The following is a 24,260-nucleotide window of genomic DNA, read 5'->3' on the forward strand; positions in this document are numbered from 1 at the left end:
CCGCTCTGCGCTGCCTGTGACGGCTCAGGAGAAAGCGCGGTGTAAAGACGTCACCGCACCCTCTGACCTGAGACCTCACAGTGCAGCAGCCGCGGAAGAGACCGGAGCTGCTGCGGATGAAGGGGAGAGGTAAGTATTGTGCTGGGGCCTGAGCAAGCTTGGGGGGGGGTGGCACCGCACCGCTTACGGGTCCCATAGTGCCCCGGGGTGCCCGACGGTGAGTGGGCCCCCTGCCTGCTCAGGGCCCCGGCACTTGCCCGGATGCTGACGCCGGCCCTGCTTGTATGTGATTAGCAGTCCTCTGACATCTGATAGGCAATATATACAGGTGCATCTCACTAAATTAGAATATCATCAAAAAGTTATTTATTTCAGTTCTTCAATACAAAAAGTGGAACTCATATTATATAGAGTCATTATAAACAGAGTGATCTATTTCAAGTGTTTATTTCTGTTAATGTTGATGATTATGGATTACAGCCAATGAAAACACAAAAGTCATTTTCTCAGTAAATTAAAATAATTAACAAAAAACACCTGCAAAGGCTTCCTAAGCGTTTAAAAAAGTCCCTTAGTCTGTTTCAGTAGGCTCCACAATCATGGGAAAGACTGCTGACTTGACAGATGTCCAGAAGGCAATCATTGAAACACTCCACAAGGTCCCAGAGTTCCAATTTTCATTTGGAAATCAAGATCCCAGAGTCTAGAGGAAGCGTGGAGAGGCACGCAATCCAAGCTGCTAGAGGTCTAGTGTGAAGTTTCCACAATCAGTGATGGTTTGGGGAGCCATGTCATCTGCTGGTGTTGGGCCACTGTGTTTTATCAAAACCAAAGTCAGCGCAGCCGTCTACCAGGAAATTTTAGAGCACTTCATGCTTCCCTCTGCCGACAAGCTTTTTGGAGATGGAAATCTCATTCTCCAGCAGGACGTGGCACCTGTCCACACTGCCAAAAGTACCAATACCTAGTTTAAAAACAACAGTATCACTATGCTTGATTGGCCAGCAGACTCGCCTGACCTTAACCCCATAGAGAATCTATGGGGTATTGTCAAGAGGAAGATGAGACACCAGACCCAACAATGCAGATGAGCTGAAGGCTGCTATCAAAGCAACCTGGGCTTCCATAACACCTCAGCAGTGCCACAGGCTGATCGCCTCCATGCCACGCCGCATTGATGCAGTAATTGATGCAAAAGGACCCCCGACCAAGTATTGAGGGCATTTACTGAACATACATTTCAGTAGGCCAACATTTCAGATTTTAAAAACATTTTTCAAGCTGTTATAAAGTATTCTAATTTACTGAGATAATGACTTTTGTGTTTTCATTGGCTGTAAGCCATTATCACCAACATTAACAGAAATAAACACCTGAAATAGATCACTCTATATAATATATGAGTTTCACTTTTTGTATTGAAAAACTGAAATAAATTAACTTGTTGGTGATATTCTAATTTAGTGAGATGCACCTGTATATATTAGGAGGCCAATACAGTTTTGGAAGCCCATGACAGATTTCAGACAGAGCCAAGAGCACTGATGCCCTCAGGTTTCTGGTAATGCAAACCAGTCCCATTCATTCAAATGAGGACATGCCACAAACTTGTGGATGGGCATGGTTACACACCAATATGAAAATGACCAGTGTGGTAGGCTGCAGCCATGATGTGGATCATAAGGGGTTGGATGAGATCTTACATAATTCTTTCAGATCCAATTCTTTATAATGGGTTATTTACTTGGCTTCTGAGTCCAGACACTTGGCCAGTAACCAGAGGCAGTGCTGGTGGGCTAATGACACAGCCGGGGAGAGACCTGTGGAGGCACGTGGTTACAGCGCACCCTGCAGGCCGGTCTATGTGAGCCGTATCAGGGCGGCCATGCTGAATAAATGTGCCAGGACTCGTGTTACGTCCGCTCCTCACCTGTCACACACCGACTTCTCTATGGTAACGCAGGACGCGTCCTTGCACAACTTCAGTCCACCGGGTGATTAGAGCGCCACGGACGCGTGTCTGGCTGCGGCATCAGTGCTTCACCTAGAGGTCGGCACTGCCCATAGTGGACGCCATTTTGTTGTAGTCTATAGACTAAACGCACACAACTGCGGAGTACGGAAGACATTATAGCTGTGCGCACAAGGAGAGGAATTAAACTTCTAGAAAATGCAAAGCGTGTAGCGTGGGAGGTGGATAGAAGCGCATGCGCGGACAGCTAATAGTCGCCGGGAGCATCGGTTGCTAAGCACAGGGAAGCGGAGGCAGGTCGGTGGCACTGGGGAGTGGGTGAGTGTCCAGGCTGATTAGCTAATGATTCTGGCTGTGCAGGATCAGCATGTGTCCATCACCGAACCAGGTTCACCTCGTGTTAGTATAATGTAGAAATCTGGCTATCTCTTAGGTGATTAGTATAGTGGGTACCCTGCAGGGTACAGTGGTGATGCCCCGGCTACAGCTGCGGTGTCCTGACTGTATGGCGGTGATGGCCTGGTTACAGCCGCGGTGTCCTCACTATGGCGGTGATGGCCTGGTTACAGCCGCGGTGTCCTGACTGTATGGCGGTGATGGCCTGGCTACAACCGCAGTGTCCTGACTGTATGATGGTGATGGCCAGCTACAGCCGCGATGTCCTGACTGTATGGCGGTGATGGCCGCTTACAGCCGCAGTTTCCGGCTGTGTGGTGGCCTGGTTACAGCCGCGGTGTCCTAACTATATGGCGGTGATGGCCTGGTTACAGCCGCGGTTTCCTGACTGTATGGCGGTGATGGCCGCTTACAGCTGCAGTTTCCTGACTGTATGGCGGTGATGACCTGGTTACAGCCATGGTGTCCTAACTGTATGGCGGTGATGGCCTGGTTACAGCCGCTGTGTCCTGACTGTATGGCGGTGATGGCCTGGTTACAGCCGCTGTGTCCTGACTGTATGGCGGTGATGGCCTGGTTACAGTCGCAGTGTCCTGACTGTATGGCGGTGATGGCCGCTTACAGCTGCAGTTTCCTGACTGTATGGCGGTGATGGCCTGGTTACAGCTGCAGTTTCCTGACTGTATGGCGGTGATGGCCTGGTTACAGCTGCAGTTTCCTGACTGTATGGCGGTGATGGCCTGGTTACAGCCGCAGTTTCCTGACTGTATGGCGGTGATGGCCTGGTTACAGCCGCAGTTTCCTGACTGTATGGCGGTGATGGCCTGGTTACAGCCGCAGTTTCCTGACTATGGCAGTGATGGCCGCTTACAGCCGCAGTTTCCTGACTGTATGGCGGTGATGGCCGCTTACAGCCGCAGTTTCCTGACTGTATGGCGGTGATGGCCGCTTACAGCTGCAGTTTCCTGACTGTATGGCGGTGATGGCCTGGTTACAGCTGCAGTTTCCTGACTGTATGGCGGTGATGGCCTGGTTACAGCTGCAGTTTCCTGACTGTATGGCGGTGATGGCCTGGTTACAGCCGCAGTTTCCTGACTGTATGGCGGTGATGGCCTGGTTACAGCCGCAGTTTCCTGACTATGGCAGTGATGGCCGCTTACAGCTGCAGTTTCCTGACTGTATGGCGGTGATGGCCGCTTACAGCCGCAGTTTCCTGACTGTATGGCGGTGATGGCCGCTTACAGCCGCAGTTTCCTGACTGTATGGCAGTGATGGCCGCTTACAGCTGTGGTGTCCCTTCCATTTCTACATACTATGGTGATTGTTGAATCTTATGGTGAGTTGAGTAATGCTGCGGCCATTCTGATGCCCACTCCCCTAATCAGACATTATAGAGGGACATAATGGGGCTGGGGGTCTTTGTCCCTTATTTTGATTCTGTGTACTCTTGTAGAAGTCCCCATTACCTCCAATGGATGTGCTTTACTCCTTCAGCGAGAATATTGCCACAGTTGGAGTGGACTTTTTTCCTTTCACATCATATCCCCCCCAGGTATTCTGTGTCACGTTGTAGGGGGCCGTGGCGTCGCCTGTATCTGAAGCTGTGATTTACTAGTGAGGAAGCCTCATGTAGGTTGAGGTTACCAGGAGCCGCTTGATAAGTCTGTCCTGTCAGAGGATGTGATGGTCTATTGTTGCTATGGTAATCTCTTACTGTTTAACAGAACGGCTGTTTAAACTAAGTCTCGTCGCTCTGCATCACATCGAGGCCAAACATTATATTCACCGTCCCACCTGCTTGTCTTCCCACAATCTCCACCTCATTATTCTATGACCGCTCCGGCTTCATAGGGCAAAGAAGGGCCGACATAGATGGGAAGATATAAATGACTGACCCCACCATGATGCACAGAGCGCCTGTACTTGGTTTGAACAGTCATTCTGTGCTGATAGATTCCTTTTTAAAATGCTTTTTACTCTACAGGAGGAGCCATCAAAGTGAGCACAGTCGCCGCCCGTATACTGTCATGTTTGGCTGTTGATCTGGTGCCTGTACAGTTTGAGGCTCACGTCATCGCTATGGCTGGAGATGATCAGGGAGTCACTGAGGTCGACCAAGAGAAATATGACGCAGATGAAAATGTCAAAATAATCTGTCTTGGGGACAGCGCGGTAGGAAAGTCAAAGTGAGTAGTTTCTGGAAAACTGAAGAATAGTGTTGAGCGATACCTTCCGATATCAGGAAATATCGTATCGGATTGGATCGGGCCGATACCCAAAAAGTATCGGATATCGCCGATTCCGATACCGGAAACCAATGCAAGTCAATGGGACACAAATATCGGAATGAAAATAAACCCTTTCTTTCCTTGTAAGTTAATTCTACATGAAGTAAAACAACTAAGAATAATGTAGAATGACATGAAAAGCCGGCAATTCATCAGCGGCATACACCGGTACCCGACAATTTACAACAGAAAGAATAGAGCTTCACACATAGATTAGATAGATAGAAACATGTCAGTCACATATATATGAAGTACAGTGACAGTGTTGCTTACTGTACTTGTCATTTAGTGTAAAGGATTTATTAAAAAAAATATTAGTGTTTTCGTGCACCGTCTCTTTAAAAAAGCCGGCCGGCAATTCAGCAGCGGTACCCGACAATTTAGAATAGAAAGAATAGAGAATCATACATAGATTAGATAGATAGAAACATGTCAGTCATATATATATGAAGTACAGTGACAGTGTTGCTTACTGTACTTGTCATTTAGTGTAAAGGATTTATTTAAAAAAATAATAGTGTTTTCATGCACCGTCTCTTTAAAAAAGCCGGCCGGCAATTCAGCATCTGTACCCGACAATTTAGAATAGAAAGAATAGAGAATCATACATAGATTAGATAGATAGAAACATGTCAGTCATATATATATGAAGTACAGTGACAGTGTTGCTTACTGTACTTGTCATTTAGTGTTAAAATAAAGGATTTATTTAAAAAAAAATTGGCGTGGGGTTCCCCTTAATTTTAGGCTCTAGCGGAGGTTAAGCAGACAGCTGGGGCAAATGTTTGAAGCCTGGGAAGGGGGTAATACCCACGGAGCTTCCCAGGCTACTAATATCAGCCCCCAGCTGAATACCTAGCCTTTACTAGCTATTAAAATGGGGGAACCCCCCCAAAAAAATGACGTGGGGTCCCCCCTAATTTAATAGCTAGCAAAGGCTAGGCAGACAGCTGGGGGCTGATATTAATAGCCCAGGAAGGGAGCCATGAATATTGGCCCCCTCCCAGGCTAGAAACACCAGCCGTCAGCCGCCCCAGAAATGGCGCATCCATAGGATGCGCCAATTCTGGCACTTAGCCTCGCTCTTCCACGCTGCCCTGGTGCGGTGGCAGGGGGTAATAGGGTTGGGGTTGATGTCAGCTTATAATGCCAGCTGACATCAAGCCCAGGTTAGTAATGGAGAGGCGTCTATAAGACACCCCCATTACTAACCCCATAGTCAAAGTTAAAAGAAAACACAAACACCCAGAATAAAGTCCTTTAATTGAAATAAAGACACAATTCTTTATTGTTCTAAATTAAACCATACTTACCATCACGCCCATTCCAGCTGAAGCCAACGATCTCCTGCAATAAAAGTAAAATAATAAAGCAACCTCATCCTTACCTTTCCATGGTTCCCACGACAGCTTCAGCTCTGCTACATCGAGATGACAGGCAAATTCATGAAATAATTAAAAAAATTGATGTGGGGCTTCGCCCTATATTTGTGTCCAGTCAGGTACAGCAGGCAGGAACGGGCTGCCCCCAACCACCAGCTGCCTATTTGTACCTAGCCGGACACAACAATATAGGGAAGCCCTTTTTTTCTTAATTATTCCATGAATTTCATGAATTTAAAAAAAAAAAAAAAAACGTGGAGCTTCGCCCTATTTTTGTGTCCAGCCAGGTACAACTAGGCAGCTGGGGGCTGGAATCTGCAGCGCAGGGAGGCCCAAGCTTTCTGGGCCCCACCCGCTGCAAATTGCAGTCCGCAGCCGCCCCGGAAAATGGCGCGTTCATAGAAGCGCCATCTTCTGGCGCTGTACCCAACTCATCCAGGGCCCTGGTGCGGTGGCTCACTGGGTAATAAAGGGGTTAAGGCCAGCTTGGCATTATCAGCTGGCCCTAAGCCCGAAATTCATGGGGTCACGCCAATATTAGACATGACCACCATGAATTTCTAGTAAAGTATTTAAAAAAAACACAAACACCCAGAAAAAAGTCCTTTAATTGAAATAAACACACAATTCTTTATTGTTCTAAATTAAACCATACTTACCATCACGCCCATTCCAGCTGAAGCCAACGATCTCCTGCAATAAAAGAAAAATAATAAAGCAACCTCATCCTTACCTTTCCATGGCTCCCACGACGGCTCCAGCTCTGCTACATCGAGATGACAGGCTGGACCGCAGCAGAACGCTGCCATCCAGCCTGTCATCCCGCAGACACTGAGAAGCGCAGGCATACTTCCACTCCTCAGTGTCTGGCTGTGACGGCATCCAGATGAGCCGACAATGAACTCGGCTCACCTCATGTACGTCACTGACAGCGTGGGAGAATTCTCCTGCACTCAGCGCTTCAGCGTGAGAATTTTCCCACGCTGTCAGTGACGTGCATGAGGTGAGGTCATGTCCAATGAACTCGGCGCACCTCATGCACGTCACTGACAGCGTGGGAAAATTCTCACGCTGAAGCGCTGAGTGCAGGAGAATTTTCCCACGCTGTCAGTGACGTGCATGAGGTGAGCTGAGTTCATTGGACATGACCTCGGCTCATCTGGATGCCGTCACAGCGAGACACTGAGGAGCGCAAGCATGCCTGCGCTTCTCAGTGTCTGCGGGATGACAGGCTAGATGGCAGCGTTCTGCTGCGGTCCAGCCTGTCATCTCGATGTAGCAGAGCTGAAGCTGTCCTGGGAACCATGGAAAGGTAAGGATGAGGTTGCTTTATTATTTTACTTTTATTGCAGGAGATCGTTGGCTTCAGCTGGAATGGGCGTGATGGTAAGTATGGTTTAATTTAGAACAATAAAGAATTGTGTCTTTATTTCAATTAAAGGACTTTTTTCTGGGTGTTTGTGTTTTTTTTAAATACTTTACTAGAAATTCATGGTGGTCATGTCTAATATTGGCGTGACCCCATGAATTTCGGGCTTAGGGCCAGCTGATAATGCCAAGCTGGCCTTAACCCCTTTATTACCCAGTGAGCCACCGCACCAGGGCCCTGGATGAGTTGGGTACAGCGCCAGAAGATGGCGCTTCTATGAACGCGCCATTTTCCGGGGCGGCTGCGGACTGCAATTTGCAGCGGGTGGGGCCCAGAAAGCTTGGGCCTCCCTGCGCTGCGGATTCCAGCCCCCAGCTGCCTTGTTGTACCTGGCTGGACACAAAAATAGGGCGAAGCCCCACGTATTTTAATTTTTAATTATTTCATGAAATTCATGGAATAATTAAGAAAAAAAGGGCTTCCCTATATTGTTGTGTCCGGCTAGGTACAAATAGGCAGCTGGTGGTTGGGGGCAGCCCGTTCCTGCCTGCTGTACCTGACTGGACACAAATATAGGGCGAAGCCCCACATAATTTTTTTTTAATTATTTCATGAATTTCCTGAAATAATTAAAAAAAAATTGACGTGGGGCTTTGCACTATATTTGGGTCCAGCCAGGTACAGCAGGCAGGAACGGGCTGCCCCCAACCACCAGCTGCCTATTTGTACCTGGTTGGACACAACAATATAGGGAAGCCCTTTTTTTCTTAATTATTCCATGAATTTCATGAAATAATTAAAAAAAAAAAAACGTGGAGCTTCTCCCTATTTTTGTGTCCAGCCAGGTACAACTAGGCAGCTGGGGGATGGAATCTGCAGCGCAGGGAGGCCCAAGCTTTCTGCCCCCCGCTGAAAATTGCAGTCCGCAGCCGCCCCGGAAAATGGCGCGTTCATAGAAGCTGGATGCTGTACCTGGCTGGCATACAAAAATATGGCGAAGCCCACGTCAAAAGTTTTGGGAAAAATTAATTAAAAAATAAATAATAATTTAGGGACTGCATCTTTATTAACTCCTCAAATGTCATTTAGTGTTAAAATAATGGATTTATTTTAAAAAAAAATAGCGTGGGATCCCCCATAATTTTAGTCTCTAGCGGAGGTTAAGCAGACGGCTGGGGCAGATGTTTGAAGCCTGGGAAGGGGGTAAAACCCACGGAGCTTCCCAGGCTACTAATATCAGCCCCCAGCTGAATACCTAGCCTTTACTAGCTATTAAAATGGGGGACCCCCCCAAAAAAAATGACGTGGGGTCCCCCCTATTTTAATAGCTAGCAAAGGCTAGGCAGACAGCTGGGGGCTGATATTAATAGCCCAGGAAGGGTGCCATGAATATTGGCCCCCTCCCAGGCTAGAAACACCAGTCGTCAGCCGCCCCAGAAATGGCGCATCCATAGGATGCGCCAACTCTGGCACTTAGCCTCGCTCTTCCACGCTGCCCTGGTGCGGTGGCAGGGGGTAATAGTGGTGGGGTTCATGTCAGCGCCAGCTGCCATGAAGCCCAGGTTAGTAATGATGGGCGTCTATAAGACACCCCCATTACTAACCTACAAAGTGTTAAAAAGAAAAAACACACTACACCCAGAAAAAAATAATTTATTTGAAATAAAACACACAATTTTATTTAATTCTTAGTTTACTAAAAATAATAGTTACCTGTCCACGTTCCTGCGCTGATCTCCCATGCACAGCTGTCACATCTGGAGATGGTGACAGCTGTGCATGGCTGCTGTAAGCTCACGCTGCCGGGAACACGTCCGCTCCCGGCAGCGGGAGCCACTGACTGAGGTCACCGGAGTGCATTCAGGCAGTGCAGCTCCGGAGACCTCCTTTACGGCACTGCTGTACCGTGGGAATTTCTCACGATACAGCAGGGCCGTAAAGGAGCTAACCGGAGCAGCGCTGCCTGAACTCCGGTGAACCCTTACGGCCCCGTCATTCTAGCGGCGGCAGCGGTTCAGAGCGGTCACATTCTATGTGGCTGCTCTGAACTGGAGATCTTCATGGGACACTCATGGACTGCTACGGAGGGGTAAGGATAAGGTTGTGGTTTATTATTTTATATTTTATTACAGGAGATCGATGGCTTCGGGGAATTAGGTGTCTAGGTGAGTATAGGTGTAGTTTTTTATTTTTTACTTTATTTTAGGTGGCGATCGGCGGGGACAGGTAATGTATGAACTAATTTCTTTTAGGTAACCACTGGCCACCAATGACATGTATTTAAAATTTATTGGGGACACAGTAGGGCAATTTAAATAGCAGGATCAGTCTGATGGGAACTACTGCTCCCATCGAGCTGATCCTGCTGGCAGGAGTGGACGGGGGACAGACATAGGCCGATGGGAGTAGTAGTGTCACATCGGCCTATGTCTGCCTGCACGCACACACACCGCACACACCCGCACACATCGCACAGACACCGCGCACACCCGCACAAACATCGCGCACACACCCCGCACACACACTAATCATGACGGGCTGATGGTCTGGGAGGTGAGGCTGACCTGTGCGGCCGTGGGAAAGTTCATGTGAGTTCATGCAGTCAAGCATGAACTCACATGAACCCTCTGAGGGCAACGCGGCGACTTCAAATGAACAGCTGATCGGCATCACCTGATACCTCAGCTGTTCATTTGAAATAACCGGCGGGAAAGCGCAGCACAGAACGGGAAAGCCGGCGGTGAAGTCTTTTCACTGCCGGCTTCCCCGCCCGGGTCCTTCACTCCCCGCTCCTTGGAGCTGCGCTCCCCGCCCGGTCCTAACTTACGATCGGGATGGGAGGTGGCGAGGGGAGCGGAGGATCGGGGTGGGAGGCTGCGGGGAAGCAGTATGGGGCTGTGTGATTGTTTAAAAGCCGGCGGCTTTATACCGCCCGCCGGCTTTTAAACAATCAGGAGAATTCTCCCCCGCTGGGATGACAGGCTGGATCGCGCTGCCATCCAACTTGTCATCCTTCACAGACACTGCAGAGCGCAGGCATTATGGGAACTTCCGATTCCGGTATCCGATATTGTAAAAGTATCGGAATTCCGATACCGCGAATATCGGCCGATACCCGATATTACAGTATCGGAATGCTCAACACTACTGAAGAATGAATTGTAATGACTCTTGAGTCATTAAATCGAGGAGGTGTGGGATGATTGTGAAAATCAGAATGTAATTGGGGAAATATGCGAGCAGGGAAGATATTGCACATGAGGGTCCATTATTATGGTCTACACAGAGAGCCTTCATTCAGACGTCCGTGCTTCACAAACTCCTATCAGTGTTTTCCTGGATAGAGCAGGTTACCAGTATAGTTTATGGTGCTGTTCACATGTCCATAAAAACATCCCAGTTTCTAGACCCAAGGAAAGTCAATGTGTCTGGAAGTGCTTCCCTACGGTGCTTGGCCGTCCATCTGTAGCGGCCGCCGCGGGGTACTGCACATCTGCCTCCTATTCAATTGAATGGGAGGCGGATGTGCAGTAACAAGGGCCGGCCACTACAACTTGACGGCCAAGCACCGCAGGTAAGGACTTCCAGCAGGCGACAGCACCGATGACAGCTGATCGGCAGGGGTGCCGCGTGCAGGACCCCGGCCGATCATACATTGATGCCCTATCCTATGGATAGGGCATCAATGTGAAAGTAGTGGACAACCCCTTTAATAGTTAGTTTTTATTTTGTTACTTGATAAAAATATTCTCGTACACAAAATAACCCCAGACATCTGAGGCCTAAAGCTGCATTCACACTTTCATGTGTCATGGTCCATGCACAGAGACTGCTGGCACAGCTGGCAGTTTGACGTATGGATGACCCCAATGATGAGAACAAATGTCTCTGTGCAGAAGCGAATAACCGGGCCAGATCCTGTTTGGACAGAGTAGAGGAACCCTATGGAAAGTGACTATGCTGTGTCCAGTTCTGATTTTGGCGGATGGTCAGATCACATTCGGAGCCTTGGCGTCCTTTAGACTGGTGCATTAAAGCCTCTATATTCCAGATCCGTGCTGATGTAGTTCTGCCGGGCTGAATCTCGGATGTGATGCCTGTCATGTAGAAAATGACTTCTGATCTGCAGGCAGTATATTATACAGTGGGAGGAGCAGATCAGCTTGATATACATTTCTCTGGGAAAACTTTCAGTAAAACTTTTGTTTTATTCATTGAAATCCCTGGTGTGTCCAGTGGGTGGTCCTACTCAGTGATTAACTGCCATTCCATTATGACTCTGTATGCAGAGATGGCTGTCACTCACTAGTAGGACCACCCACCGCACTTGTGTTCAAACATTAGGGATTTCATTACCTAAAATTTGTGGGGGGCGTGGGTTTGTTTCTTGTTTATTTTTTTAAAAAGAATTTCAGCACTGCAGTGATGTCAAAAAGTAAGTTCTCTGCCCCAGTAATATACTTAACAGCGGCTGTCTTCACCTCTTCCCACGCTGCTCCGGTCCTGCTCTGCCAGTTTGTGACTGCAACCGTAAGTCAGGGGTAATGGTCACAAGCTCTTAATGTAAGTCTGAGACCCTCATTCTGGCTCTCGTAGACTTAAATTGAGTAGTGACTTCCGGATCACCCAGCAAACACTGCAGCGATCCAGCAGAAGACAGACTAGAGCGGCGCCGATAAAAGAGAGAGATGGCAGTTGGTAAGTATAAGCCTAGGGGCAGGGATTAGTGCCATCAACCCACCATGCTCCTCACCCTCTTCCAACCCCCCTCCACCCAAAAACAAAACAAAACAAAAACTCTGGAGTGGTGCTTTAATCTAAAAACCTAAAAATGAAGAAAATGATGGTATAGATAAAACCACATATTCTCATACTTTATTCCATGTTGTGATTACAGATTGATGGAACGTTTCCTAATGGATGGATTGTATCCTTTATGCATGGTGTCTTTCCTTCATTCACAATATAATGTAACATGTAATGATTGATTAGCCATAGACTACTATAGACCTGTCTTTGGTATGGTGATCACCAGGCATTGGCTCTGTGTGAAGAGAACAAAACATGGGAATCTAATCCTAGTGGGTGTCATTGTGTGTGGTGGGGGGTGTTGGCAAAGAACTGGTAGGCAAGTAGTAGCTAACCACCTGCCTGCTGTACACGTCACCAGCTCACAGCGGTCACAGAGCACTTCTGCCGGTGATTCTGCTGTTTCATTTGACCTCACGTGAACAGAGCTGCCCTTCTGGGCTGCTCTGTCAACAGACATGCCTGCCGACGTCATGCTGATTGACAACTGTATCTCCGCAGTTAGGCATCAGGGAGCCTGTTGTCAATCAGCATGACATCGGCAATTGCAACCCGTCAACTGAGCGACAGAGCAGTGGTTTCTCTTCAGCTCTGATGTGACGTCACCAGAAGCCGTAGGCATATATTTTCAGTTGTTTCACACTTTTTTGTTAAGTATATAATTCCACATGTGTTAATTCATAGTTTTGATGCCTTCAGTGTGAATGTACAATTTTCAAAGTCATGAAAATACAGAAAAATCTTTAAATGAGAAGGTGTGTCCAAACTTTTGGTCTGTACTGTATATATCCCCCAGAATGTGCTTAGAAGCACCTCTAAAGTGCATGGTAATCACAGCCACATCTGTGGTTACCTTGCAAAATAAAAGGAAGTGTGGGTTTAGGAAAGCCTGTCTTGGGCTTTTATTTTTGGAGAGATCTGTAGGATGGTAGTGGGACGGATCTCCCTCCAGTCCGGGTCTTAAAAGGGGCCCGTGGCCACGGCTTTCATTTAAACCTGCAGTTAAGGTGTGGGTGTGTCAGTTTGTGTTTGGATTTCACATGTAGCACAGCTGAAGGTGCTGTGGACTTATGCCTGGCTATGTAAAACTATCACAGACCAGAGCCAGCGATGTGGGTAAACCTGATAGCGCTCGAGAACCTCACGAGGATGCAAGTGCCAGCGGCACTGGACTTTATTTACGTGTTCCCGAGGTGAACGATTTTCATGTGTGCAGTATTTGGACAATAGAGGACGTTTTATTTAACTTGCCTGGGTCACTGTCTAGTTAAATTCACTGGCGGAAGACTCCGCTGCCTTACAATATATACATGTGTGTAAAATAGAACTAAAGAGATGCAAAATATATATATCTCAGGACTCCTTTGAATACTTGCATAATGTTTGTTTCATGATGTATTTATCAGATGTCTATGTGTTGAAGCCTTAACCTTTCTCAGTCGTCCTCAGCAGCTTTCAACTTTTGCTCTGACCCTGTATAAATATACCACTACTGTGGATGATAAGACCATCCTGGTTGGTGAGTAACGCCCAAGAATCTTACTCAGAGCACAATTGGTTAATGATATAGAACCTGTATTAATTTTCATTAAATGCGTTTTCTAAGAAATGAGATTTCTCCTCTATCCACAGGACCGGTGATAAATGTATGCGCACTGGGATCCCCATTATATGCTAGAACAGGCGTCCCGAGACTCTGCTCTTCCTCGCTGCCCTTCTGCAGTAAGGAGGAGCAGCACTCAAGCATCGTACCCTATTGGATGTCTATGGGGCTGACAAACAGCCAAGCGCCGCTGTGGGAAATCTTGTCTAAAGCTCCATCAGCAGATCTTCTTCTTCTTGTGTGTTTCAGATTTCTGGGATACAGCCGGGCAGGAGAGATTCCAGAGCATGCATGCCTCCTATTACCACAAGGCTCATGCTTGTATCATGGTATGGATCACCGATCACACATGGCTTTAACACTACCACGCACTTCTTGAAATTGACCTACTGTCAAGCCGTTTGTTCAGGTGTCTTGTATCTGATTTGGTGAAATCTGTGAGAGTCATTATGGCCACCACTGCGCTGTAATATTATCACGCATCCGGCCAAGACCCCTGAATGATTGGGGCGCAGTAATAATTCTTCCTTTCTGTTTTATACAGACATGTATTTTAATAGGAAAATTCTAAATTGTATTGCATGCTTTTAAGAATTTTATTTACTGATTTCTACTATTATAGGGAGAACACCCTTGGGCTACAATCACACATTCAGTATTTGGTCAGTATTTTACATCAGTATTTGTAAGCCAAAACCAGGAGTGGGTGAGAAATACAGAAGTGGTGACGTGTTTCTATTATACTTTTCCTATGATGTAAAATACTGACCAAATACACAACGTGTGTGTGCATGGCCTTATTGGTCTCTTGACATTATTGTTTGTTTGTTTTTTTAAGGTGTTTGATGTGCAGCGAAAAGTTACATATAAAAACCTGTCTAACTGGTACCAGGAACTGAGGGAGTACCGGCCAGAAATCCCCTGTATTGTTGTGGCAAACAAGATTGACGGTGAGGCAATTCCGTTTTTAGTTTTGGAAAGTGAGAACTATAAAAGAGTATAACAATAATCATAACAGAGATCGCGCTATGGTATTAGAAGTCTCTATGGGTCCTCATGATGTAGAAGCCCCAAGATCCTCTCCCACAATTAAACTAAACTTACTAAGAGGACCAATGATTAAAGGAGTATTCCCGTTCTTGCCTTACATGTCAAGATGGAAATAATTACTTTTAGCTCTCGGCCCCCAGAAATGGCTACGAAACCCGTTGAACACAGCTGCGCTCTGCTGTTGTCTTAACTTCCATAAAGATAAATGGAGGTTACATAAACTGCGTAGAACAGCTTTCTACTATGTTACCACAACTCAGGAGTTACTCCAACAGGGTCACTCATATTGCTACGCTTCTTCTGCAGCTGCGTTCATTTTAATGGGAGTTACACAGCCAGCATTGCTCAGCTGTTCTCGTAGCTTCGCTTCTGGTGGCCAGGACTTGGAAGCAGTTATTTCCTTCTTGGCAATGGGTATACTCTATTAAAGAGTTTAAAGGGGTTTTCCCATGAGTAAAAGTTCATTTTAATCAATAGATCTTGGAATAATAATAATTTCCACAATTGAATATATTTAAATAAAATGTTCCTGCGCTGAGATAATCTTATAAATGTGCCCCTGCTGTGTACTGTGTAATGGCTGTGTCTGACCGTACAGGAATACCACATCTCCGGGGCAGGGGAGGAAGCAAAAGAGTATACAGACAGGACAGCAGAAGATTGCAGCTAATTCTTTCTGTGAGGTAAAACATTGTTTAAAAACAAGCGGAGAAATGCTTTACTTCACAAAAAGAATCACCTGCGATCCCGTGCTGTAATGCAGTGATTTTCAACCTTTTTTGAGCCGCGGCACACTTTTTATACTTAGAAAATCCTGGGGCACACCACCAACCAAAATAGCACAAAATGACACTAAAACAGTCATATTATACATATAGTTAATAATATAGATTCTAAATTTATTTTACTCACTCAGTGTGAAACCTGGGCCTGTTTCGATAAACACAAAAGGGATATCCTGGCAGGAATGGTGGAAAGACACACACAAAGCTCTTCCTCAACAGTTCTCAGTTTCTCCCTGTTTTTAGTTTTTATCGCAGTCAAGCTTGAGAAGCCCAGCTCACATAGATATGTGGTTGAAAATGGGAGCAATGTCAAAATAGCTTTGTTGGCCAGAATGGGGAACTCCTTGGCAACAGATAACCAAAAACTGTCCAAAGGAAGATCAGCAAACTTTAGCTTTAAACCGCAATCTTGCTTTAGTTCAACGAGTTCCTCTTGCTCCTTTAAAGTCATGTCCTTTCCAGCAACGGATAATGAGCTGTATGGGTCCCTAACCCAGTCAAGGCATTCTGTGAAGGCTGAAGAGAAATAGAACGATAACTTCTCCTCAAGAGTTTTCAAATGTCTGTCAATCGCTTTGCACATTGCAGCAGTATTGTCATCATGCAGTTTCTCGGTGAGTGGGAACATCTGAAGGTTGCCACCCTGCACATGTTGTTGCCAGAGCTGCACCTTTAAACGGAATCCATTCATTTTATCAGTGCTTGTAAGCAGGTTTTCATTTCGACCTTGCATCCTTGTGTTTAGTTCATTCAGATATTGCAATATATCAGCCAGCTTTGCACACCACTCATCACTTGCAAGCAGCTTTGAATAATCGGACCTCTCGTTTGTAAGAAATATTTTAAGTTCCTCTCGCAACTCATACACACGGGCCAGCACTTTACCGCGTGACAGCCACCTGACCTCCGTGTGGAGCAATAAGATTTTATGTTCCGCTCCCATTTCTGTACACAAAGACGCAAATAAGCGACATCTCAAAGGTCGCGTCTTCACAAAGTTCACTATGCGCACAACATCATCCAACAAAGTAGCTAGATCTGCTGGTAAGGTCTTTGCAACGAGGGCCTCACGGTGCAAGAAACAGTGGGTAGCAAGAACATCTGGGTTTCTTTCTTTAACCCTACTTACAAAGCCTTTGATGCGCCCGACCATGGCTGCGGCTCCATCAGTGCAGACACCTGTGCAGTTTTCCCATGTAAGTCCACTTTTATCAAGATATTCCGATGTGACTTGGAATATTGCCTCTCCTGTTGATTTTTCTGTCAGTGCCTTGCAAAATAGGAAGTTTTCTCTAATGGCTTCACCATCCACAAAACGCACATTGGCCAACAACTGACAATGTCCACTGATATCCGTCGACTCATCAAGTTGCAAGGCAAATTTCTTACTGATGCGCACCTTTTCCAAAACAACTGTTTCAATGTCCGCAGACAAGTCATCAATCCGTCTGGCAATTGTGTTATCAGAGAGAGGCACTTTAGCTATCTCTTTAGCTGCTTCAGGGCCAAGCATCTCATTTACAATAGCTTTACAAGCTGGTAGTATTAATGTTTCTGCCACAGTGGGACTTTTTTGATTTAGCTATGAGTTCAGCAACAAGGTAGCTAGCTTTGAGGGCTCTCTCATTTACCTTTGTGCTTTTTCTCAAAAAAGTTGCCCCTTTCTCATTGTTTGTACGTAAGCGTACAAAATACTCCATCGGTTTATTTTGAACGGAAGGGTGTTTCGTTTGGAGATGGCGTTTAAGTTTGCTTGGCACCATAGCGCTATTGGAAAGCTTCTCACCACACACCAAGCACAGTGGTGTTGGTGCTGTCGCATCCCCAGTGGAAGTAAATCCAAATGAAAGATAGCTTTCACTGTATTGCCTTGAGCTCACCGTCTTGTCTTTTTTCTTTTGTCGAACTCTCCTACTAGGGCCTTCATTTGGGTTAGAATTGTGTCCAGGGTCCTGTTCGGCATTTGCCTTTTCCATTCTCCAATACTTCTCCATCACTGCTGAGATAGTGTGCGCAGCCACACACTAAAATAGAAGAGTATTACATTATCTGCCACACTTAAAGGACCTCTGCTAGGCATATTTCATTCCTGAGGGCTTAAAAAGCAGCTCTCGTGGTGACAAGAAGCTGATTTAAACCCCCCAAGAGTGAACTTCGCGAGAGCTGTATGTGTGTGATAATAACTTATATTACTACGGTCTGCATTTCCTGCTTGAATTGACACTAGTGACGTAGCACTCAGCTTTCTCTATAAGTAGAATAGAGCCGGCTGCCAAGTGCTACGCCACTAGAGTCAATTGAAGCAGGACATGACTGCTGAAGAACGGTACTAATATCATTTATTATTCCATACATACAACTCTCACGGAGTTCACTCTTGGGGGTTTTAAATCAGCTTCTTACCACCACAAGAGCTACTTTTTTAGCCCTCAAGAGTGAAATATGCCTGGCAGAGGTCCTTTCAATAAATTATTTATTTTAAAAAAGTGAAATAAAAAAGGATAACCCCCTCATATATTCAATCCCATGTAACCTCATAAATACAGTCCCACGTATATGAGCACATGATTATCAGCATCATATACTGTGGTGATGTGCACTGTACAGCGCCACAGTATATGGTGCTGATTATTATGTGGCTCATATACTGCAATATAAAGGGGTACAATGAGAAGTACTATGGCCATGAGGCCAGAGTACAAGTGCCAGCTCATATACTCAGAATATGAGCTGGTACTTGTAGTACTCCAGCCTCATGACTATAGTATTTCTCATTTTACATTTCTCATTGTTATATGCAGTATACTGCTGGAGTACTAAAAGTACCAGCTCATATGCTGAGTATTCTGCCAACAGTTCATATACTCAGGCAAAAGCTCATATAGTCAGCATTATTGGCGGGCATTACCTTGGCGGCGGGCAAATGCGAGAGTCTCTCCGCTCTCAGGATGACGCGCCGGCCTCGGTGACGTCATTAAGTCGCGCGAGGTTCAAAGCTTGCGCATGTGTTATTGTACACGTCTCCTACATTGTAAGAAGGCGTGACTGCGCATCGAGCGCATTGCCGGGAAACAAAACACAGGGGGCACCATAGTTTGGGGAACTTTCCCCGCGGCACACCCGACCATGTGTCGCGGCACACTAGTGTGCCGCGGAACACTGGTTGAAAATCACTGCTGTAATGTATGTATACTTCTTTCCCCTGCCCAGCAGCTGTAGTATGATCGGACCATGTTCCTGTATGGTCAGACACAGCCATTACACAGTACACAGCAGGGACACATTTATAAGATTATCTCAGCACAGGAACATTTTATTTAAACGCATCCAATTGTGGAAATTGTTATTATTCCAAGATCTATTGATTAAAATTAACTTTTGTTCATTGGAAAACCCCTTTAACTTATTTTTACAGAATGTTAGTATATTGAAAGGATGATGTCACTTATGATCTGTAGAAATTCAACCTCTTGGACTCTGTAGATCTTGAGCATAAAGGGATGAAAGGCAGAAATGATTGCTCATGGTTCATTGTATAAAGCTCTACAATCTGGTACCTATTATTGGTGCAGAAGTATCAAATGCATTTTCTCCCTCCTCTTCACTGAACAAATATACGTTGATTCAGCAAAGTAGAAATGCTGTTAAAGGGGGTGTCCCTTTTTAAAATGTTACTGTACCATAGGGTTGCAAAGGTTTAAAATGAGAAAAATGAATCTTGCCCTACTTGGGTCTGGCGCTGCATCTCCGCCGGTGCGCTGCTGTTTGTTTACAGGCTGCAGCAGTGATGTCACATCTACAGTGTTCATATCCACTGCAGCCAATCACTGGGCCCAGGAGTTCTATCAGTATTGATGGCCCGAACAGCCGAGACCAATGATTGTCTGCAGCAGTTACCCTGTAGATGTGACGTCACTGCTTCAGCATGTAAACGAAGACCTGAGCAAAGAGGCAGAGCCGGACTCTGAAGAGTGAACAATCGCTCCGTCTATTTTACACCTCTGCAATTCTGTCCCTATTAACACCTTATTGTATTGACGTCCACTACTTGTTCGTGCTGATAATCAATATTGTCACTTTTTCATTCCAGCTGATCAACGAGTGACACAGAAGGGCTTTAATTTTGCCAAGAAGCATAGCCTGCCATTTTACTTTGTTTCTGCCGCTGATGGCACCAATGTAGTAAAGGTAATATACAAAATATATGGTGGTTTTGATTTTATTTTTTCATCTTTTTATCTTTCCTTAGAATTTTTATTGGATGTATCAAGGATCAGATTTAATTTGAGTGCAGTTTTGTACCACCTATGACACCAATAAATATTTTACGCTCTTTCTTTCACTATGCAGCTATTTTCAGATGCTATAAGGCTAGCTGTATCGTACAAGCAGAATTCCAGGGACTTCTTGGATGAAGTGATGCGGGAGTTAGAGGTATAGGCCACCAATGTATTAATGTATTCTATGCTACCACAATTGCTTGGGCATGTGTGTACATTTTTGTTTAACACACACTGCTATCTTCTTTGCTAATTTCACAAATTACCGTATATATTCATGTATAAGCCGACTTTTTCAGCACATTTTTTATGCTGAAAAAGCCCCCCTCGGCTTATAGTCGAGTACATACTTACATTCCTGCAGTGGATGGTGGGGTGGGAGCACCGTGTGACTATTTGAACGCAAAATTGGCTGGAATTGAGAGTGGACGCCATGTTGCGTTTGGAGAGCCGCTGATGTGCCTAGTGGAAACCCCCCACAAGTGACCCCATTTTGGAAACTAGACCCCTCAAGGATTTTATCAAGGGGTATAGTGAACATTTTGAACCCAGAGGTACGACACATAATTTGATAACAATAGGTCATCATATTGAATAAGTTGTCATTAGTCTTGAATGCAAGTGCTCGCTACTTGAGTTTGCATCAGGTACTCTGGTATGCACCAAGTATCACGGGTGCTCGAGTCCCCGCCCCACATGTTTCACGTTTAACCCAAAAAAAAAAACATGCGAGGATCGCTCGTGCATGGCAGGCAATCCCCACGAGGTTTTTTGGCTGTATAACAGCCGTGAAACATATGGGGCGGAGACTCGAGCATGTTTTCGAGCACCCGCGATACTCAGTGCATACCTGATGGATGCAAACTCAAGTAGCGAGCACTTGCACTCAACACTAATCTGTGCTACAGTAAATTTATCACTTAAACATGAGCCATGTATGAGGGAGTCGGAGTCGTGAAGTCGGTGTCATGGAAATTGAGGAGTCGGAGGTTTGGCTTACCAACTCCACAGCCCTGACCATAATCCTAGCACAACCCTAACCCTAGAGTTTATTTTTTACGCCGTTCCTCGTGCGGTATAAGTGGTTAGACGACTTTATTCTTTTGGTCGGTGCGACTACAGAGATACCAGATTCATATCGGGTTTTTATGATTGACAGCTGTCACACACTAAAAAAAAAAAAAAAACTTTTTTTTTTTTTTTTTTTTTTTTGCAAAGGCTAGTTTTTGCTTTGCCATATTTTGAGAGCTATAATTTTTCCGTATTTCGGCCGACCAAGTCATGCGACGGCTTGTTTTTTGCGGGACAAGTTGACGTTTTTATTGGTACCATTTTCGGGCACATGACATTTTTCTGTTCTGAATTTGGGAGGCAGAATAAACAAAAACCAACAGTTCAGGAATTGTGTTGTGTCTGTGTGTGTGTGTGTTTTTTTTTTTATTTTTTTTTTATTTCGTTCCACTTATGGTGAAATTGATATGGTAGCTTTATTCTTCAGGTCAGTATGTTTACAGCGGTACCACATTTATATAATTTTTTTTTTTTTAAGGTTTTGGCGCTTTTACACAATAAAAACTATTTTATAGAAAAAATAAATTTTTTTTGTATCTCTTTATTCTGAGAGCTATAACTTTTTTATTTTTCGGCTGATAGAGTTGTATGGTGGCTTGTTTTTTGCAGGACAAGAGGACGTTTTCAGCGGTACCATTTTTTTTTTTTTACATTCATCTTTTTGATCGCATTTTATTCCACTTTTTGTTTGGCGGTATGAAGATAAAGCATCGTTTTGTTTTTTTTTGTTTTTTTTTCTGTGTTCACTAAAGGGGTTAACTAGTGGGACAGTTTTATAGGTCAGGTCATACGGCGATACCAAATATGTGTACTTTTATTATTTTGATTTTTTTTCATAATAATATTTATGGGTACAGTATATTTTTATATTTTTTTTTTCATCATTTTTTTTTCTTTTCACTTTCTGATGAAGTAAAAAAAAGTAACACTTTGTCCCACTATGGGACTTTCAATTTTTTGCAACCTGATCGCCTGTATAGCATAGAGATGCAGCAGCATCATCTCTATGCTATACAGCCTGTCAGCGCTGCACAGGCAGAAGTTACTTTGATCGCGCACTGCGCATGATCAAAGTAACTTTCTGCTGTTTGGTGACCCGGATGTCGTAATGACGACATCGGGTCACCATAACAACTACCGGGACCCTGCACAGACAGAGCGGGATGCCGGAGACGAGGTAAGTAAGCGGCACTTACCTCCCCTTGCTCCCGGAATGCTGCGATCGACTTCGATCGCAGCATTTCGGGGGTTAATGTGCAGGGAGCGGTGCGGCACTACTCCTTGCACATAGTACCGGGTGTCAGCTTTGACAATCAGCTGACACCCTGCGGCGATCGCATCCCCACAGCCCCTGCAATCTCCAGGGCTTATTAATATGTATCTGGTCCAATAGACCCAGGACGCAGATAAGTATTAATACACCCCATGTCAGATAGGGGTTAAAGGAAACATCCGCACATTCATGGTGCCTGAACCATGAATCAGAGGCCAGCTTGTGTATTACAAACATCTATGTTTTACTCTGAAGCTCTACAGAATATAATAATTGAAGAAGCAGCCGGGGATGAGATGACTAGTCCAAGAGGCAGGTGTCTGCCCACTGAGCTAGATTGACTTCTCTCCCTAGACCTGTAATTCGGGGAGGGGGTGGAAGAAGCTGCTGAGGACCTGCCTCTTGGACTAGTCACCCCGTTCCTGGTGGCACTTTCAATTCTATTCTCTTAAAGGTCGTCTGTAGGATCGACCCTCCTACGCCATCTATATGGGCATGTAGGTAATAGAAATTTGAATAAAATGATACTTTGATATCTGCGATCCAATGTCTTATTCCAGAGAAACCCACATTTTTCTCAATGTGTAAATGAACTATTAACATCTATGGGCCGCATTGCTTATATGCATGAGAATTTTCCTCCAGAACTTATTTTAAATGAAAGATTGAGTTACCAGTGTGAGACATGTAGATCAAGAGAGCAGACTGTTAGTCATTACATGTCTCACACTGGTAATGCCCCCTTTCATTTACAATAAGCTCTGGGAGATCTGGGTCTGGCCCTTAGTTTTTAACAGGTTATTTATATATAAGAAAAAAATGTGGATTTATCTGGAACCAGACATTGGCTCACAGACCTCAAGGTATCATTTTATTCGCCTTCCTATGACCTACATGTCCATATACACTGGTTAAGAGGATAGATCCTACTAACAGATTCCTTTTAAACACAAAGTTTTTTCAGAGGAAAACATACCTGTAATTCTGCAGCTGATCTGATTCACACTGTCTGTGGTTCAGGTAGCAGGAATCGGCTAGCAAGTTCCTTTTTAATAAAGTGTGTGTTTCCTTAGGACTTTTGGAGTAGAAATTGTGCAAAAACTATCCAAAAACACCTCCAAAACTCCTAAACCTAGTACAGAGTACAGTAAGGCTATGTGTATATGGAGTCTATTTTGCTGAGTTTCTTTTATATGATCCTAAACTGAACATCTGTTTTCTGTACAGAACTTTGAGCTGGAGAAGCCTGAAGATGCATCCGATAAAGAGGAAATATCCGAGGGCACGGAGTCACCAAAAACTGTTTGAGTTTAACAACAGTTTTGAAGCAGACTTTTTTTTTTTATCACTTATTTATGAGAATCCGAGGAAACTGAGCCTCCTGCAGTTTTCTGTTACAATGATATATGGATTAATAATAGGAGACATAATAGACAACTGGAGCCAAATACTATGAAGCTTGGTCACTTTACCTCCTGTGAGCAGCGGTAGCTGCTGATGACATTAGACTTGCATTATACCAATGACACGACAATCTGCTCGATAACCTACAATGTGATCACATTAGAATGTAACACTTTGGAGTTTTCAGACACCGACGCGTTATCTGATTTCTGTATTTGCTATTGTATCTGCATTTATTAGGTCTTTAGGCATCTTATTAAATTATTATTCATAACCTTGTGTCTCTTTGGTATTCTGCCCATGCAGTGGTTTTTGATATGGTCCGCTTCTTTGGCGCTGCTGTCAGATACCTGTAAGTGGTAGTGTGTGCATGCAACACATGGTATTTCCTGACCTCTGCTGTCCTCCTGGAAAGCCACAGTTCATCCCACTAGTGTCCGACAGCAGCTCCAAGGAATCGGACTATATGAAGGACCACTGAATGGGCTTATACCATTATGGGAAGGAGTCGTTGGCTGCAGCTATCCAAATTACCTGAGCGGCTCAAGTGAGCACTAAGCACAACTACACCAGGTTAG

At 45.1% G+C, this 24,260-nt stretch overlaps 2 protein-coding genes across 8 annotated transcripts in view; one reads left to right on the forward strand and one right to left on the reverse strand.

The window, feature by feature from the left end:
- The window catches only part of NME6 (NME/NM23 nucleoside diphosphate kinase 6), a 36,481-nt gene extending 34,370 nt beyond the window's left edge, over positions 1–2,111 (reverse strand). For all 6 annotated transcript variants that reach the window (XM_073652616.1, XM_073652611.1, XM_073652613.1 and 3 more), the window contains exon 1: positions 1,931–2,111. The gene's annotated coding sequence lies outside the window, so the exon portion shown is untranslated. The remainder of the gene's footprint in view (positions 1–1,930) is intronic.
- RABL2B (RAB, member of RAS oncogene family like 2B) lies at positions 2,054–23,956 on the forward strand. Of its 2 annotated transcripts, none has more exons than XM_073652605.1 (9): positions 2,054–2,269; positions 4,353–4,554; positions 12,305–12,334; positions 13,656–13,735; positions 14,069–14,148; positions 14,658–14,769; positions 19,745–19,842; positions 20,005–20,088; positions 23,506–23,956. In XM_073652605.1, the coding sequence occupies exons 2-9, from the start codon at positions 4,448–4,450 to the stop codon at positions 23,584–23,586; spliced, it is 672 nt and encodes a 223-aa protein (XP_073508706.1). In that variant the 5' UTR covers positions 2,054–2,269; positions 4,353–4,447; the 3' UTR covers positions 23,587–23,956. The 2 variants fall into 2 exon arrangements, with proteins under 2 accessions (XP_073508706.1, XP_073508705.1); XM_073652604.1 differs by having other exon boundaries at positions 2,058–2,290.
- Positions 23,957–24,260: the final 304 nt, after the last annotated feature.

This window comes from Phyllobates terribilis, unplaced genomic scaffold (genome assembly GCF_046119375.1).
Source record: "Phyllobates terribilis strain yellow unplaced genomic scaffold, ASM4611937v1 Scaffold_11__3_contigs__length_659146591, whole genome shotgun sequence".
NCBI lineage: Eukaryota > Metazoa > Chordata > Amphibia > Anura > Dendrobatidae > Phyllobates > Phyllobates terribilis.